This window comes from Pelophylax lessonae, assembly GCF_965119305.1.
Source record: "Pelophylax lessonae genome assembly, chromosome: 1".
Taxonomy (NCBI): domain Eukaryota; kingdom Metazoa; phylum Chordata; class Amphibia; order Anura; family Ranidae; genus Pelophylax; species Pelophylax lessonae.
In genome coordinates this window covers 453,211,514-453,227,914 of record NC_138768.1, presented here as the reverse complement: position 1 = coordinate 453,227,914, position 16,401 = coordinate 453,211,514, and the positions used below count along the sequence as shown (strand labels likewise).

The 16,401-nt window shown below is 49.8% G+C and overlaps 1 protein-coding gene across 1 annotated transcript in view; it reads left to right on the top strand.

The window, feature by feature from the left end:
- Positions 1-893: 893 nt before the first annotated feature.
- SLC25A42 (solute carrier family 25 member 42) overlaps positions 894-16,401 on the top strand; it is a 133,837-nt gene continuing 118,329 nt past the window's right edge. The window contains exon 1 of the mRNA XM_082243919.1: positions 894-1,034. Within this exon, the coding sequence (XP_082100045.1) occupies positions 948-1,034 (87 nt within the window). The 5' untranslated portion in view covers positions 894-947. The remainder of the gene's footprint in view (positions 1,035-16,401) is intronic.

Below are 16,401 nucleotides of genomic sequence, written 5' to 3'. Positions count from 1 at the left end.
GAAATCTTCCGGCGGTCAAGGTGTTAACAGATGTATTTGTTTACATTTTTGGGAATTTACCTTTAGACAAGTTTATGTGGTATTTAAGGAGTGTTTCTTATTTTTGCAGTAAATACCGCCTAAACCTGCAATCAATTGAGATTTTCAATTTTTAGCATTTTTTTTTTTTTCAAAATTGTTAGTGATTTTTTGGTTTATAGCGCAAAAAAAAAAAAAAAAACATAGAGGTGATCAAATACCACCAAAAGAAGCTCTATTTGTGGGGGAAAAAAAAGGACATCAATTTTATTTGGGTACAGCGTTGCACGACTGCGCAATTGTCAATAAAGTAACACAGTGCCGTATCACAAAAAATTGGCCTGGTCATTAAGGGGGGTATACCTTCCGGGGCTAAAGTGGTTAAGCAACCATCTTCCTTTCATAACCTGCTTTCCCTGGATCTGCTTATACTGTTGATTAGCAGTTTAGGCTCAGAAATTGAAGCACCAGTTTGCACCCCTAATATTTTCATTTGTGCCTTTGAAAACATTTGGCTACGTTATTGATGTTTCTTGTAAATGCATTTATAATTGATTGCTCAGTCTGTATGGCACTTTTTTTACATATATTAAACACTGATTTTGCTGCTTGTCATTTTTACCTTGGAGTCAGGACCTTGCAGCAATGCTTGGGATGTTTTGATATAGTAGTCTGAAAATAAGCTGTTGACTAGTGCCAATGCTCAGTAACATTACTGGCTGCATGTTGCTCACCCCCCTCCTTTTTTTTTTTTTTTTTTCACCTTAACACTGCACTGAAAGTCATTAGAAGAAATGTTCTGCTGTTTACATGACTTGCTTTAAACCACCAGGTAAAAGAGTACTGCTTGAAGATATCCTTTTTTTTTTTTTTTCTTTTCTTTGTCAGGAGTCGCTTTGTTTTCTAACATAGCTGGGAAGAATCGTGGTATGGAGAATGGTATTAAGGAAAGCCAAGCGAGTCTGAACAGAAATGGAGCACATACTGTCCTTTCCACTGCTGCCGTGTCATCAGAGGTAAGGGATACTGAGCAGTAGCAAGCAGTGTCGTTGTTAGGTTTTGTTGCTGTTTCGTGATCTGGACTGAAAGAGCAGTTGTATGGTATATCCTAGCAGTAGTTTGTCACAGGCACAACTTGTTTTATCAGTGGGGCTCTGCTTCCTTTATGATGTGCTAAATTACCTAGTGTCTGGAATTATTATTATTATTATTATACAGGATTTAGATAGCACCAACAGTTTGCGCAGCGCTTTACACTAAGGGGGACAGTACAATTACAATACAGGAGGAGTAGGAGGGCCCTGCTCATGGAGCTTACAGTCTCAGGGGGAGGTGGTACAAAAGGTAATAGCTGCAGGCATGATCTGATGGAGGTGACTCAGGTACCCTTCTTAGGTGGGGGTAGGGCAGGCTTCCCTGAATTGGAAATATTAGCTGCAATTTTAACATGAACTTAATTTCATAATTTTTTTTTTTTTTTATTGAATTTTCATACTCTTTCGCTCTTTTTAGCGCATTTTTGGGCACTTAGGCATCTTTTCTGCTCGAAAGCTCCTCTCAAAAACACGAGTTCTTTAGGTTTTATGTGATTTTGTGCATATTTGTTCACGTCAAAACGTATTCTTACGTTATTCTGCACAATATGTAAATAGACGTTCGTGTGCATTTGGGCTTATTTGTGCACATGAAGCTTAAATTACTGTCCAAAAAAGCAGATTTTTCAATTTTTTTTCTGAAGAATGCACGGCACTTGTTTACGTGCCATTGTGAATAGACACATTACAATTAATGGGATGTATTTTAGCTCAGTAAAAAAAAAAAAAAGGCTGTACTGAGCTTTTTCAAGCTGCAGTGTGCAAGAGGCCTAATTGGGACAAAGGAGGAGCTGGGAAAAAAAAAACTCATCAGAAACAGGAGAAGTAAAACCCTGGCTCCAAAAACCAACTGTAGAGAACAGATGCTTAAAAGGGGCTTCGGGTGCTTCTCTGATGTAAATAAATAACTGAAAATTTTACAAAAATACCAAACCACTATTAGACATCATCATAGAGAAACTTTTATTATCCACTTCCTGCTCAACAAAGTCATATCCCATCGCAGACTTTAAAGCGTAACTCCACTTTTTGTTGAGAAAAAACACTCCCCTCTGGGTGATGCTGTACATTGCAGGAATTTTAACAAACTTTGTTGCAGATTCCTACCTTTTGCTATTCTGAAGAAATCATTGGTTTCATAATTATCTATCAGCTGTGGCAGCTGCAGGGCTCTGAGGAAATCTGCTGGGCCTGCATCCATTTAGATGTGCTCCTATTGTGAGTATCTCACCAAAAATGACATTTCTCTTTTGTTCATTGACAGATGCAGCTTCATATCTTCTTGACCATTAGTTATACTGCCCCCTACAGGAGTAGGACACTAGGCAGGAAAAAGCTTTACCATGCCTATGGGGCTGTCCCTGCAAGCATAACCCCACACACTCTGCTATAGCCCTCAGTTTTTCTGCTTAGTTTATGAGTAGAACCTAGTTCCCTGCTGGGACTTCGGTCTTAGTTGTTTTTTGGGTACTTTGTTTTTTTTTAATGATTCATTTCTTTTAGTTAGAGTTCCTGGAGAACTACAAGCAACAGCCGGCTGGGTTTTGGACTGGATGTTCTAGATCCTTAAGGTCTCCCAACCTGGCCAGCGGGCGTGAGCAGGTTATACTCCAGCACTAAGCCTCACCGCGCCAGAGCCCCGATGGATGGGGACGAGCCTGCGAGTGGACTATCTTGCCGGAACAAGGACAACCTGGGATGCCCTGAGTCGCAGCGTATCCTTGCTTTCAGCACCCCCACCCCAGGTAGGAGGTGGTCTGTTCGGAGTGGCGCCCGCCTGATACCGTGGTTTGGTAAGTGTCCCCCCCCCCCCCCCCGAATTCCCTGGCGGTCTCGGGGAGGGGGCGGCATCTGTCCTGGTGGGGTCTCCTCCTGGGGACCCTCCAATGCTTCTGGTCTGATGACCCCCCCATGGGGGTCCTGGAGACCTCATGGCGTGCCGTGGGGGCTGCCATTTTGCTCTAGACTTCTTTCTGCCTTAATGTGAATTTTTTTTCTCATTACTATGCATGGGCGGCCATGTTTTGTTAGTTCCCCATAAGAATGCATGTGGCGGCCATTTTCTTGTAGTACAGATTGCTGGACAGCAAGGGGAGACACTAAAGGCTCTAGGCATGACCCAGGTGGTTTTCATATTCTGTGGCAAATCATTTCTATCTTCATCAAGGAACGTTCCTGAAGCTTCCAGACTGGTTTGGTGGTAATGTTTTTGGGGTCCCTGTATGCATTCCCCACTCACACTGCTGCAGGCTGTGTTAGGCTGGGACTGCCAGCGGCGCAAATCCCGTTTTTGCGACTTTTCTAAAGTGACACTGCACTTTTTTCTTTTCATTGCTAATGGAGTCCCAGGACAAAATTTCACCTACAGACCCCCTCAGTACGGCTGCGGGACCCTTTGGGTCACAGCCCTTGTCTGTTTTTACAGCAGTTTTGGAAAGCCTGCTGTCAAAAGTGAATTAAGTTTTGAAAAATACTGCTAACTGAAAGCATCTTTTTGCTTTCACCTCCCTCTGTGGTATCCTCAGATTCTGAAGCAGATATGGCCGCTGCGGACGCCTCAAACAGATGTTAATGATAGTCAAGCGCTTTAAACGGCGTTACCCCTTTGAGGATGCGGTTTCCACTAGGTGGACCAATTCACCTAAGGTGGTTCATCCAGTTCCAGACTGAACAAATCTATGGTAGTTCCGGTGGAAGAATCCCCGGCTTTTACAGACCCAGTGGATAGATGGATTGAGTCTCTGTCCCGCCATTTACAAACGGGCTCCATACTAAAACCAGTCTTTGTGATCACATTGGTGTCACAGACCATTACAGAATGGGTGACGTTACTAAAAGGTGACTTGGAAACTTATTGATGGACACAGCTCCAGAATCTTCTTGACCATTGGGTTATGCTGGAGTAGGACACTAGGCAAGAAAAAACTTTACCACGCCTATGGGGCAGTCCCAGGGAATATATATCCCACTTCCTGTTATAGACACTCTGTTTTTTTTTTTTTTCTGACCAAGTCAGGAGTAAGGACCTAGCTCCTTGCAGGGTTGTCTGGTCATAGCATTTTTTTTTTTCCTTTTCTCAATGGAATTTTTTCCTTCTTATATTATTTTCTGTTCCTGTCAGAACTATAATCAACTGCCAGATTGGGAGTCGGACTGATATCCTAGATCCTTATGATCTCCCAGTCCGGCCAGCGAGCACGACCTGACCTCAGCTCCGCTCTAGGTCGGCCGCGACATAGCCCCACTGGACGGGGGCTGGCCGGCGAGTTAATCGTCTCGGGAGGACGCACAGACCTGGTCTGGCCGGAGTCTCGCGGTTTCCATGGTGTGGTAAGTAGTATCTCCCCTTCCCCTGGTGGCCTTTTAGGGTGGACATGGGCCCCTCCCTTGGACAGTCAGACCCCCAAGGAGGGGTCCTTCCCGCATAGCATCCAACCTCATTTATCAGGCCCACCCCCATTTACCCACACCTAGCTCCCCCCCCCCCCAGGTGTTGCCATACATGTAATGTCTGTTTGGGGGTGTTGAGCGCATGATGGGGGGGGGGGGGGGGGGTGCCGCCTGCTGCTAAACACATTTTTTGGGGGGGGGGGGGGGTGGTCCTGGTGGGGGCTCCTGCCAGGGCCCCTCCTTAGTGCCCATTGGTTTCTGGGGTCTTGGGAGCCGTGTGGAGCCGCTATTTTGTTGTGGATGGCTGCTGTATATGTCGGTGGCCATTTTCTTGTAGTATCCCATTGATATAAAGCGGTGGCACTGTCTTTAAAGCCTATGGAGCGGTGATTCAGTGGTGGACCTCTCTAGGGTTACTTCCTGGATTTCTTCCTTTTCTCTGATCGCCAAACGGCGTGAAGCTTGGCTCTCTGCTCTGTACATGAGTTGGTGGTGATGAGTCCCTTTTGGGTACAAACGGCTCTCCCTCTTTCTGCTATAGCAGCAACTTGGTGCACTGGGATTTCTGGTGCCGCTTTTGCAGTGGTTGGGGGTCGTTTAGCAGTGCTTTTTCTATTTTTGCTAATTTGGTCCCCAGGTTAACCATAGAGTCCCTGAAGCATGTTTCATTACCTGACCCCCCTCTCAGAGATTGGGGGGCCCCTCTGTCTGCAATGACAGCAGTCCTAGAGTTATAAGTGTCCAAGGTAGATATGGTCCTGCAAAACGGGACGGGCAAAAAGCACCCCCCGCCTTCACCTGCACCCTCTGTCTCCTCAGATTCTGAGTTTCATCTGGTTGCCGCAGACGCGAGTATCCCTACTGGATTTGTGGCCACGCACCCTGAGTGCTCTGCTAGTGAGAATGATTCCTTTTCCACTAAGGCCACGCACGAAAAGGTGCTAGTGGATGCACTGATCGTATCAGTGCAGGAAACTTTAAATCTGGAGGACGCAGCTGCTGCTGTGTCGGAGACACCGGTATATTTCAGTACCCGCAGATCCTCAAAGGCGACAAAGGTATTCCCCTTTCCCACCTATTTTGACAAAATTGTCGTGAGTCAGTGGGGTTTCCCTAAACGCACTGTCGGTGTGCCAAAGTGTTTCGCTAGGAGATATCCTTTTGAAGAGTCCCTGTTAAAGCTGACAGTACCACCTGTGGTGGATTCTCATGGTTTCCCAGAACTTAACGGAATGGGCAAAGCTTTTGCCCCAGGATTTGGAAGGGGAACAGATTCCCCCTAGCCTCGCTGAGCTGGTGGACCAGTTAGTCCAGGGGTTGCAGTTCATCTGTGATGCCTCTCTGGATGCGGCTCCCTTAGTCTGCAGGGTATCTGTAACAATGGTGATCCTTCGGCGCATGATATGGCTCAAATACTGGTCTGCGGACCAGGCTTCCAAGAAGGTCCTTTCGGATCTCCCCTTTGTAGGAGATCGCCTGTTCGGCGCTTTCATGGATGAGATCATTAAGGGTCTTAAAGAGGGGAAGAGTACTCTTCTCCCGCAGGCTACCAGGAGCAAGGAGTCTCCTCGCAAACGTGGGCTATTCTTCTCGGCTTACAAGAAGAACAAGGGATCAAAATCTGGTCTGGTAAGCTGAGAGCAGGTCTCTCCAGACCCGAAATCAAGCCCTCTTCTGCCTGAAGGGGCGCCCTCACCCGTATGTAGGGTGGGGGGATGTCTTCGCTTCTTTCAGGATCCGTGGACCTCCTTGATTCAAGACAGGTGGGTCCACGAGCTGATTCGGTCTGGTTAACATCGATTTTCGGTCTTCGCCTCCAGCAAGGTTCTTTCCTTCCAACCTGCGTTTGTCCCCAGATCGCCTGCGAGGTCTCCTCGAGTGTGGTGCAACATTTGTTCTTACAAGGAGTCATTATACCGGTTCCGGAATGGGAATGCTTTTAGGGGTTTTATTCAAACCTATTTACTGTTCCCAGGAACAAAGGCAAAGTTCGTCCTTTCGTGGACCTCAAAGCTTTGAACTGCTTTGTGCAGTTACAAAAATTCTGGATGGAGTCCATTCTGCACGGTGGTGGCATCCCTTCATCAAGGGGATCTTCTGGCCTCTATCAATATCAAGGACGCTTACCTTCATATTCCAAATTATGTTTCTCTTACGTCCTCCGACAGTCGCCGCCTCTTCATATTCGTCACATATGGGGTATTAGACTTTGCTCCGAAGGAGTAGCTAGGCAACAGAATATGTTAACAATAAAGCTTTAACATATCCCACCCTCAAGGGGTGGTCCCCTCAGTCAATACCCTCCTACTTCCTGCAACCATATCTCAGTTTTAATGTCTAGCTTGTCAGGAGTGGCTGGCTCTCTCTGTGCTGGGACTTTCTGTCCCAGACTCTTTCTTCTTTTTAATATTTTGTTTGAGTTTTCTCTCTACCTTTACTTAGCTGTTATTTTTGTCAGCATTAGTTAGTTCTTCGGACGAAGAGGATCATGCGGACTGGGTCTCGGGCTGATCCCCCTGGTCGCAGGTCGTGGGTCAGTGGCTTCCCAGTCTGCCATCGAGCGTTCAGCCAGGTAACGCTCCTGGCACAGTGAACGACCCATCCCTGTTCGGTGCAGGGATGATTGGTGAGGTGGCTACCTCACCGGACGCTGTGCGGTTTCTTAACCTCCATTGTGTGCGTCTTGAATTGCGACTCTCCCTGCCTCATGTGCAGCGGCTTGTTCGCCTGTGCGGGCTCCCCACGCCATGTGAGGTAAGTGTATTTATGTGGGGACCTGTCTGTCTGGGGGGGTCTCAGTCTGGGACTGTGTAACCTGCCTTTAATCACACTGCTTGTCTCCCTATCTCTCGGCTGCATGCTGTGGGCTGCAAGGGGGGGGGGAGCTGTATGACACTGTGTGTGTCAGGCTGGGCAGTGTGAGGAGCTGTGTGCTGTGGGGCATGTTTTTTCTTGGCATGTTTGGGCATATACAGCGATCGCTGCGGCGATCTAACATGTATCCTTATATTGGGATGTAATGTGTGTGTTTTTATGCACTGTGGAGCGGCGTTTTCGGCGCCAAACGACGCCATTTTACCGGCGCCCGCTCCGGCCGCATGGTTTACATGCACGGCGGCCATTTTCTTGTAGCCTCCATAGGCTTACATAGAGCGCCCTGGCAGCATCACTTCCTCTTTCCAGGAACACCGATCGAGGCAGCAGCAGCAGCGGGGTCTCCTCAGGTTTTATCCTTCTATTCTTGCTATCCATTGCCTGTATTCAGTTTGTATATTCCCTGTGGGGGTCTCATTGTGCCTGAGTGTGGTGCGGTGGGCTGCGCTTGCCGCGCTTGCTAAAAGGGGGCAGTTAACCCTTGGTTGTCTGGCATTACAGGGGCAATGGATTCTCAGGAGGGCAAGTTTCCTACAGTATTGGTGGAAAGCCAGGGGACCGCTGTTTCCCCCCCAGGGGGGGATTTAGCCACTATTGTGGCTGGCCTTGCTGCCCAGGTGCAAATGCTGGTGGCTGCTCAATCTACTAAACGGCCCAGAGTTGCTCTGTCCTCTGATTCTGAGGGTGAAGGTGATGGGGCTGTTCTGGCAGGGACCTCCTTATCGGGGTCCCGCTCCTCTCTTGATCTAGTGGGGTCTGAGGTAGAGGCTGAAGTTGAGGGGGTTGATAATTCTCCCCCTGGCTCGCCTGAAGAGCTTGCAATCATGGATGAGTTGATTGCTTCCATTAAGCAGACGCTACGTTTACAGGACGAAGTGTGTCCCCCCGCTGCCTTGGCGGCTTATGGGACGCAGAGGAAACGCAGGACGCCGCAGGTTTTTCCCTGCAATGCTGATTTTCAGCGCGCTGTTAAGGATCAATGGCGCGATCTGCGCAAGCCTTTTGCGGTACCAAGTAAATTCAAACTGCGTTATCCTTTCTCGCCTGCCACTGATGAACGGTGGTGTGTGCCTCCGCCAGTGGATCATGCAATTGCGGTTTTGAACAAAGCCACTGCGATTCCTGCAGAGGGTTCCCCTGTTTTCCGTGATGCCACGGATAGGAGACTGGAGTCTCTTGCCCGTCATACTTATTCTGTTACGGGTTCTATGCTTAAGGCTCTGTTTGCTTCTCTCATGGCGGCCCAGGCGATCGCAAGTTGGACGCAGATGCTTAGGCGCGTCCTAGTGGCCGATTCGGCCTCGGCGGCGACCCTGAATATGGTGGATCAGATCCACCAGGGTGTCATGTATCTGTGTGATGCGGACCTGGACCTGATTCCGTTGGCTGCACGTGTGCACAGCGTGGCGGTGTTGTCTCGCCGCCTGGTTTGGTTGAAATGTTGGTCGGTGGACCAATCTTCACGTAAGACCTTAGCCAATCTGCCTTATGATGGGTCTCGCCTTTTTGGGGAGTCCCTGGATGTGTTGATTAAGGGGATCACCGGGGGTAAGAGCACTCTCTTGCCCCATTTCCCCAAGGCTAAGGGGGCTTCTGGGAAGAAGCATGCTAATTTTCGGCCCCCTCAGGGGTCCTTTCGTGCCTTTCGGCCGCACTACAAGGGCAAACCGTTCAAAGGCCAAGGCTCTCAGAAGAAGCCCTGGTCTGGGAAACAGAAGTCCGGCCAATCCGGACCTGCAGCCCATAACAGTTCGGCCTGAAGGGGCGCCCTCACCCAGTTTTGGGGTGGGGGGACGCTTGCTCGGTTTTCTTCAGCCCTGGTTGGCCCGTGTGCGGGACAGATGGGTTCTGGAAATCGTTCGATCTGGTTACAAGATCGAGTTTCTCTCTCGGCCGGAGAGCAGATTTTTTCCCTCAAATCTTCAACTGTCTCCAGAGCGCCTGCGGGATCTGCACCTGGCGGTGCGGGACCTGAGGGCTCAGGGAGTGGTGGTTCCGGTGCCTCATCGGGACAGATTTCGGGGGTTTTATTCCAATCTGTTCACCGTGCCCAGGAAGGAGGGCAAGGTTCGTCCGATTCTGGACTTGAAGGCTCTGAACCGCTCTGTGCGGGTTCGCAAGTTCCGCATGGAATCCCTGCGCTCGGTGGTGGCTGCCCTGGTTCCGGGGGAATTCATGGCCTCCATCGATTTGAAGGATGCGTACCTTCACATCCCCATATTCGAGGGTCATCAGAGATACCTTCGATTTGCCATTGCGGAGGATCACTACCAGTTCGTGGCGTTGCCCTTTGGTCTCGCCTCGGCTCCGCGGGTCTTCACCAAGGTGCTTGCACCGGTTCTGGCATTATTGAGGGCCCAGGGCATTTCTGTCCTGGGGTATCTGGACGACATTCTGGTTCGGTCTGCGACCAGACAGGGTCTGGAGGAGGACCTGTCTGTCACAATGCAAACTCTGCAGGAGTTTGGTTGGACGATAAATGTTCCAAAGTCGACACTGAGTCCGTCGGTTCGTCTTCCCTATCTGGGAATGATACTGGACTCGGTGCAGGCGAAGGTCTTCCTGCCGGAAGACAAACTCAGGACTCTTCAGGAGGGAGTCAGGTCCCTCAGGGACGTTCCACACTCGTCTCTGCGGACGTGCATGAGATGTCTGGGATTGATGGTCTCGGCCTTCGAGGCGATTCCTTTCGCGCAGTTTCACACGCGGGGTCTCCAAGCGGAGATCCTGTCCAAGTGGGACGGGCGACCTCAATCTCTGGATCTTCAGATCTCGTTGAGTCATCGCACCAGGGAAAACCTTCTGTGGTGGCTCCAGTCCCCGTTGGTGTCCGGGGGCAAGTCGTTTCGTCCGATCTCATGGACGGTAATCACCACGGATGCCAGCCTGTCGGGCTGGGGTGGTGTTCTGGGCGTTCTGTCCGCCCAGGGGACCTGGTCGGAGGGGGAGTCTTCCCTCCCGATCAACATTCTGGAATTGCGTGCGATAAGGCTCTGTCTTCATCGCTGGACGGACCGGCTGCAGGGCTGCCCGGTTCGGGTGCAGACGGACAATGCCACGGCGGTGGCCTACATCAACCACCAAGGGGGCACCAGGAGTGCCCGAGCGGCTCGAGAAGTGGCCGACATTCTGTCTTGGGCCGAGACTCATGTCCCGGCGATAACGGCGGTTCACATTCCGGGAGTGGAGAACTGGCAGGCGGACTATCTGAGTCGCCAGACCCTGGATCAGGGGGAATGGTCTCTCCACCCGGCTGTCTTCCAGATGTTGTGCGCGAAGTGGGGTCTTCCAGATGTGGACCTGTTCGCGTCTCGTCTCAACAACAAGGTGAGAAGGTTCGTGGCAAGGACGCGCGACCCTCGGCCAGACGCGTCAGACGCGTTAGTGGCCCCGTGGCATCGGTACAGGCTGATGTACGCGTTCCCACCGATTCAGTTGCTGTCCAGGTTCCTTCGCAGGTTACTCTCGGAACGCAACACGGTGATTCTTGTGGCACCGGACTGGCCTCGCCGGTCCTGGTACGCAGACCTCGTGAATCTGGCGGTCGACGCCCCTTGGCGTCTACCTCTTCGAGACGATCTACTGTCTCAGGGACCGATTTACCATCCTGCTTTACAGTCGCTGGCTTTGACGGCCTGGCTGTTGAGACCGAGGTCCTGAAGGAGAAGGGTCTCTCTCCAGAGGTCGTTCATACTTTGATCAACGCGAGGAAGTCTTCCTCGGGGAAGGTTTATTACCGTACTTGGAAGGCCTATTTTGCCTGGTGTGAGTCCAGGGGGTTTTCACCCCGCACGTACTCGGTTTCCCGTGTGCTGTCTTTCCTTCAGACGGGTGTCGATCAGCGTTTGGCGCTGGCTTCGATAAAGGGTCAGGTGTCTGCGCTGGCCGTTCTGTTTCAACGTCCCGTGGCTTCTAACTCCTTGGTTGGCACCTTTATTCAGGGTGTGCGGCATCTGGTTCCTCCTAGGAGGGATCCTTTGCCCCCTTGGGACTTGAATCTTGTTCTATCTGTGTTACAACGTGCTCCTTTTGAACAGATCAGGGAGATCTCGTTGTCTATGTTGTCCAAAAAGGTCGCCTTTTTGGTGGCGATCACTTCGGCTCGCAGAGTGTCGGAACTGGCGGCTTTGTCCTGCAAGTCTCCGTACCTGGTTGTTCATTTGGATAAGGTGGTCTTGCGACCTAATCCTTCTTTTCTGCCGAAACGAGTTTCGGAATTCCATCTTAACGAGGATATTGTTTTGCCTTCGTTGTGCACGAAGCCTAAACATCCAAAGGAGATGAGATTGCTCTCTCTGGATGTTGTTCGGGCGATAAGGGTTTACCTTAAATCGACTGAGTCTTTTCGTAAGACGGACTCCTTGTTTGTTCTTCCAGAGGGTCCTCGGAAGGGCATGGCGGCTTCGGCCTCTACCATCGCCAAATGGATCAGGCAGACCATTGAACAGGCCTATGCCTTGCAGGGGAAGGTTCCCCCTGTGCCTGTGAAGGCGCACTCTACTAGATCTCTGAGTACGTCTTGGGCCTGCCGTCATGGGGCTTCTGTAGCCCAGGTGTGTAAGGCGGCGACTTGGTCGACCGTGCACACCTTCACAAAATTCTACAAAGTAGATGTTCAGGCATCGGCGGATGCTTCCTTTGGCCGCAAGGTTCTTAGTGCGGCTGTTCCCTAGGGTCCCTTGTTGGGGACTCCTGGCTGTTGGGATAGTTTTTTGTATCCCCTGGTTTTTTTTTTTTTGTCCTTTCCTGGGTTGTTGCTCCTGTTGAGCACTTATTTTTGCTGTTGCCCAGCTGGTTTCCTTCCTTTGGTAAGGTTCCTTTCTTTGATGTGGAGACTGCGTTGCCTTTCGGCGCGGATGCGTTTCCCACCCCTCATGTTTGCACTGCTTTGGGACGTCCCCATATGTGACGAATATGAAGAGGCGGCGACTGTCGGAGGACGTAAGAGAAAACGGAATTTTTGTAAAATCTTACCTGTAAAATTCCTTTCTCTGAGTCCTCCGACAGTCGCCGCCCCCGCCCCTCTTTTGGGGTTTGAATGTATACTCTACTGCTATTCCACTAAAACTGAGATATGGTTGCAGGAAGTAGGAGGGTATTGACTGAGGGGACCACCCCTTGAGGGTGGGATATGTTAAAGCTTTATTGTTAACATATTCTGTTGCCTAGCTACTCCTTCGGAGCAAAGTCTAATACCCCATATGTGACGAATATGAAGAGGCGGCGACTGTCGGAGGACTCAGAGAAAGGAATTTTACAGGTAAGATTTTACAAAAATTCCGTTTTTAAGCGTTTTCTTCGCTTTGCCGTGTGCGAGGCGCATTTATCAATTCGTGGAGTTACCATTTGGTCTAGCCTCCTCTCCTCAGGTGTTCACAAAGGTTTTGGCCCGGTGTTAGCGTTGCTGCGGCAGCAGGGGATTGTGGTACTGGAGTACCTGGACTATCATCTTCTGAGAGCAGTGTCCCCAACTGCCTTGTCAGACAACCTGGACATTACTGTGCGAACCTTGCAAGAGTTCAGATAGAAACTGAATTTCCAAAAATCTGCTCTGGTTCCATCCACCAAGCTGGGACTACCTGGGCCTGACCCTGGGCTCAGCCTTCGCCGGGGTGTTTCTTCCAGGGGGAAAATCTCCAGAAGTTGCAGGATGCGATTCGGCTCCTGTTGTCCAACAGTCGGTCATCTTTCAGGACTTGTATGCAAGTGCTGGATCTGATGGTCTCCACCTTCGAGGCAGTTCCGTTTGCACAGTTTCACCCGTGACTTCTGCAAAGGGAGATCTTGTCAAATGGAACAAGAGTCCACAATCTCTAGACAATGTGATCCTGTTGAGCCGGGGTACGAGAGGGAAAATCCTTCCTTCCCCTGTAGTGGACGGTGGTCACCAGGGATGCCAGCCTGTCCATGTGGGGAGGCGTCTCAGGGGGTTTGGACTCTGGAGGAGCCCAGACTGCCGATCTCCTGGAAATTCAGGATATCAGGCTTTGCCTGACCCATTGGACGGATCATCTGCATAGGCGCCCGGTAAGGATTCAATCGGACAGTGCCATGGCTGTGGCATATGTCAATCACCAAGGGGGCACAAAAAGTGTCCCAGCGGCTTGGGAAGAAGCTGGGATTCTAAGGTGGGCGGCAATTGTTGCAATTTTTAATGTTGCACGGTATATTTGCACAGCAGTTTTTTTTTTTTTTGTTTTTTTTTTTAAATGCAATTGTTTTGGAAAAATTACACTTATCACTTCCGGACTACGTCGCTACTTTGACGTTAAATACTGGGGTTATGGCAGCTATCTGTATTTTTTTCACAGGGCGGACGGTCCTCTTTCACATAAAAGTGGTCTCAGCGGCAGATTCGCCGTGGGATCACTTTTATGGGCGGCAGGAGAGGTGCCCTCCCCCTGGTTCTTTTCCCTGCTTACTGGACCTGTCGGTAGCAGGAAAACAATCCGTTCCTTTGAAAAATGGAACCCCCTTGGTTTGGTGGGACTTTAGAGGTAACAGTAGAAATCTCTCAAGAGAAAAGTTGTATATAGTAAAACGTGAAATTTATTTAGAAGGAATGTAGGTGTTGGCAAAAGATCATCATATCCATATTAACATATAATCATAAACTAGGAAATATCATAAATGATACAATAGTCACAGGTAAAAAGCAGAGTTCAACGCGTTTCAAACAGTTGTCTAGTACAGAAATCTTCCTCAGGGAATCTGCATATATTCCTGAAAAGCATAATTAAATATAAATTCCAAAAAAGGACAAAGAAACATATACATTTTACAGTATTGGTTTTACATTGAAACAAATATTATTTGCATCTGCGACAACATATTGCCCCAAATTTACCATAAAAACCTCTTCTGGTTCACCAGGGGTGCCCCCAAGACACCCTTCTGTAAGGTACCACCCCGTGGGGAAAGAAGGCCCCCCAACAGTCGGAAACAAAGCTCAAGCAAAGAAAAAAGGGGGGGGAGGGGGGGGGAAGGGGGAGAAAGAATTAAAAAAAAGGGGGGGGGGTATGAAAAAAGAACTTCCAGATGGAATACCAATTGTGTTAGGGTCACATACCTGCGAGAAATAGAGCCCCATAGGATTACCCTTCAGGGGATAGTGGTTATTCTCCCATGCGTCGAGAGCTAGAGTCAGGTATATTCTATCACAAAATATTCTTCACCTGAAATAGTGAGTACTTTTGATGACTATCAGGGATCCTGGAATGATGTGTATATATACTTATTGTTCTAATCTAAAAAAGTATAAAAATATAGATTCACCTGTTATTATTTTCCATGCAAAGATATGGAGGAGAGGGTTTTAAAAGAAGGGGGAAGGAGAATTCTTTCAAGGAATTATTATCCTCCAATGTATGTATCTCCCGGGCTTGCTATATTATTAGTCCTGTTTAGGGGAGAGGGGGGGAGGTATGAGGGTATATCTTGAGCCCTTATGGGTAGAGATAAAGATTGAACAGTACTTAATTTCTCATATTTAATGTATCTTACCTCACTGCTCTATTGGAGGGTCTAGGACGTCCTATCGACCTCCATAAGTATAGTGCATAGAGGGCTTTGGCAGTATATCCCAAGTAGGAGTATAAATACTTGCCTGGAATAAATCTAAATATAAAGCAAACAGGATATACATGTGTATGTTTTTTTTTTCTTCCTAGTTAGGAGTAAGGACCTAGTTCCTTGCTGGGATCTCTGGTCCTGGCAATTTTTTCTTTTTAGATAGAAATTTTTCTCCTGTTTTTTTTCCTGTGAGATCTACAACCGACTGCAGGACTGGGCGACGAGCTGGATAATCCAGATCCAGTGGTCACCCCAGTTTGGCCAGCGAGTGTGCGCAGACCTCAGCTCCGCGCTAGTTTGGCCGCGACATAGACCCACTGGACAGGGCTGACCTGCGAGTTAAACACTTCGCGAGGCCACATGCAACCGGGTCCCAGGCCGAGTCGCAGCGTTCCTCTTGGCCGATAGCCCCCCCATTTCGATCGCGGGGGGTTCTGTCTGGTGCGGTGCCTGCCTGGTTCCTGGTATGGTGGGTAGCTGTCCCCCCCCCCCCCCCTCTCCCTCCTCTCCCCCTGGAGGGTTTTGAGGTGGACGTAGGCCCCTCCTTGATACGTTCAAACTCCTGGGTTTCCCTCCTCCCCGTCAGGTACCCCTCCTTTACCTTGTGCTGCAATGCACAGCGGCCATGTTTGTGTAGTCTGGCAGCCATTTTGTGGTAGTTTGCCATTGAAAGTAGCGTTGGCCATGACTGTGGAGCCCTGTGGTTGGCGATTTTTGGTGGTGGAAACCCTTCCTCATCCCCTGCTGCTGACTCCTGGATCTCTTTACTTCCTTATCGCCGCACGTGGAGTGCAGATTATCCTTGAGGCTGCGGGTGCCTGTTTCTACTGGGTGGTGAGTCTGGTGGGGTCCTCTCCCTCTCTGCCGAGGATCACTTGATGCTTTGTGCCTGGCGACCAGGTAGTGCTGCCAGCGTGGTGCTGCCAACTTTTTTTGGGGTCCCCCTGGTGACTCCTGGAGTCTTTAAAGCACATCTCCCCACCTGATCCCCTCTCTGAGGCTGCAGGGCCTTCCCAACCATCAATCCATGCACTGACTGCGGTCCTGGAGTCCTTTGTGTCCCGGGTGAAGGTGGTTTTTGGGGCGACAGGCTAGCAAAAAGCGATCCCCGCCTTCCCGTCTCATCTAAACCGGAATCTGATTTGACGGCCGCGAATGTGGGTCATCCTGCTGGGTCTGCAACCATGCGCCGGGAATCCTCAGATAGTGAGGATGATTCCTCTACATAGGCAACCACGCATGAAAAGGCAACGGTGGAAGCACTGATTGTATCTGTGCGTGAGACTTTAAAAATGGAGGCTGCAGTTACGCAAGTTCTGTTTGGCACTCACAAGCCATACAGAGCGGCAAAGGTGTACCCTTTCCCTGCCTATTTTGACAGAGTTGTCACTAAAGAGTGGGGGACGACCAAAGTGTCCCCTTGGGGCCCCTAAGCGATTTTGCTAGGTGATAT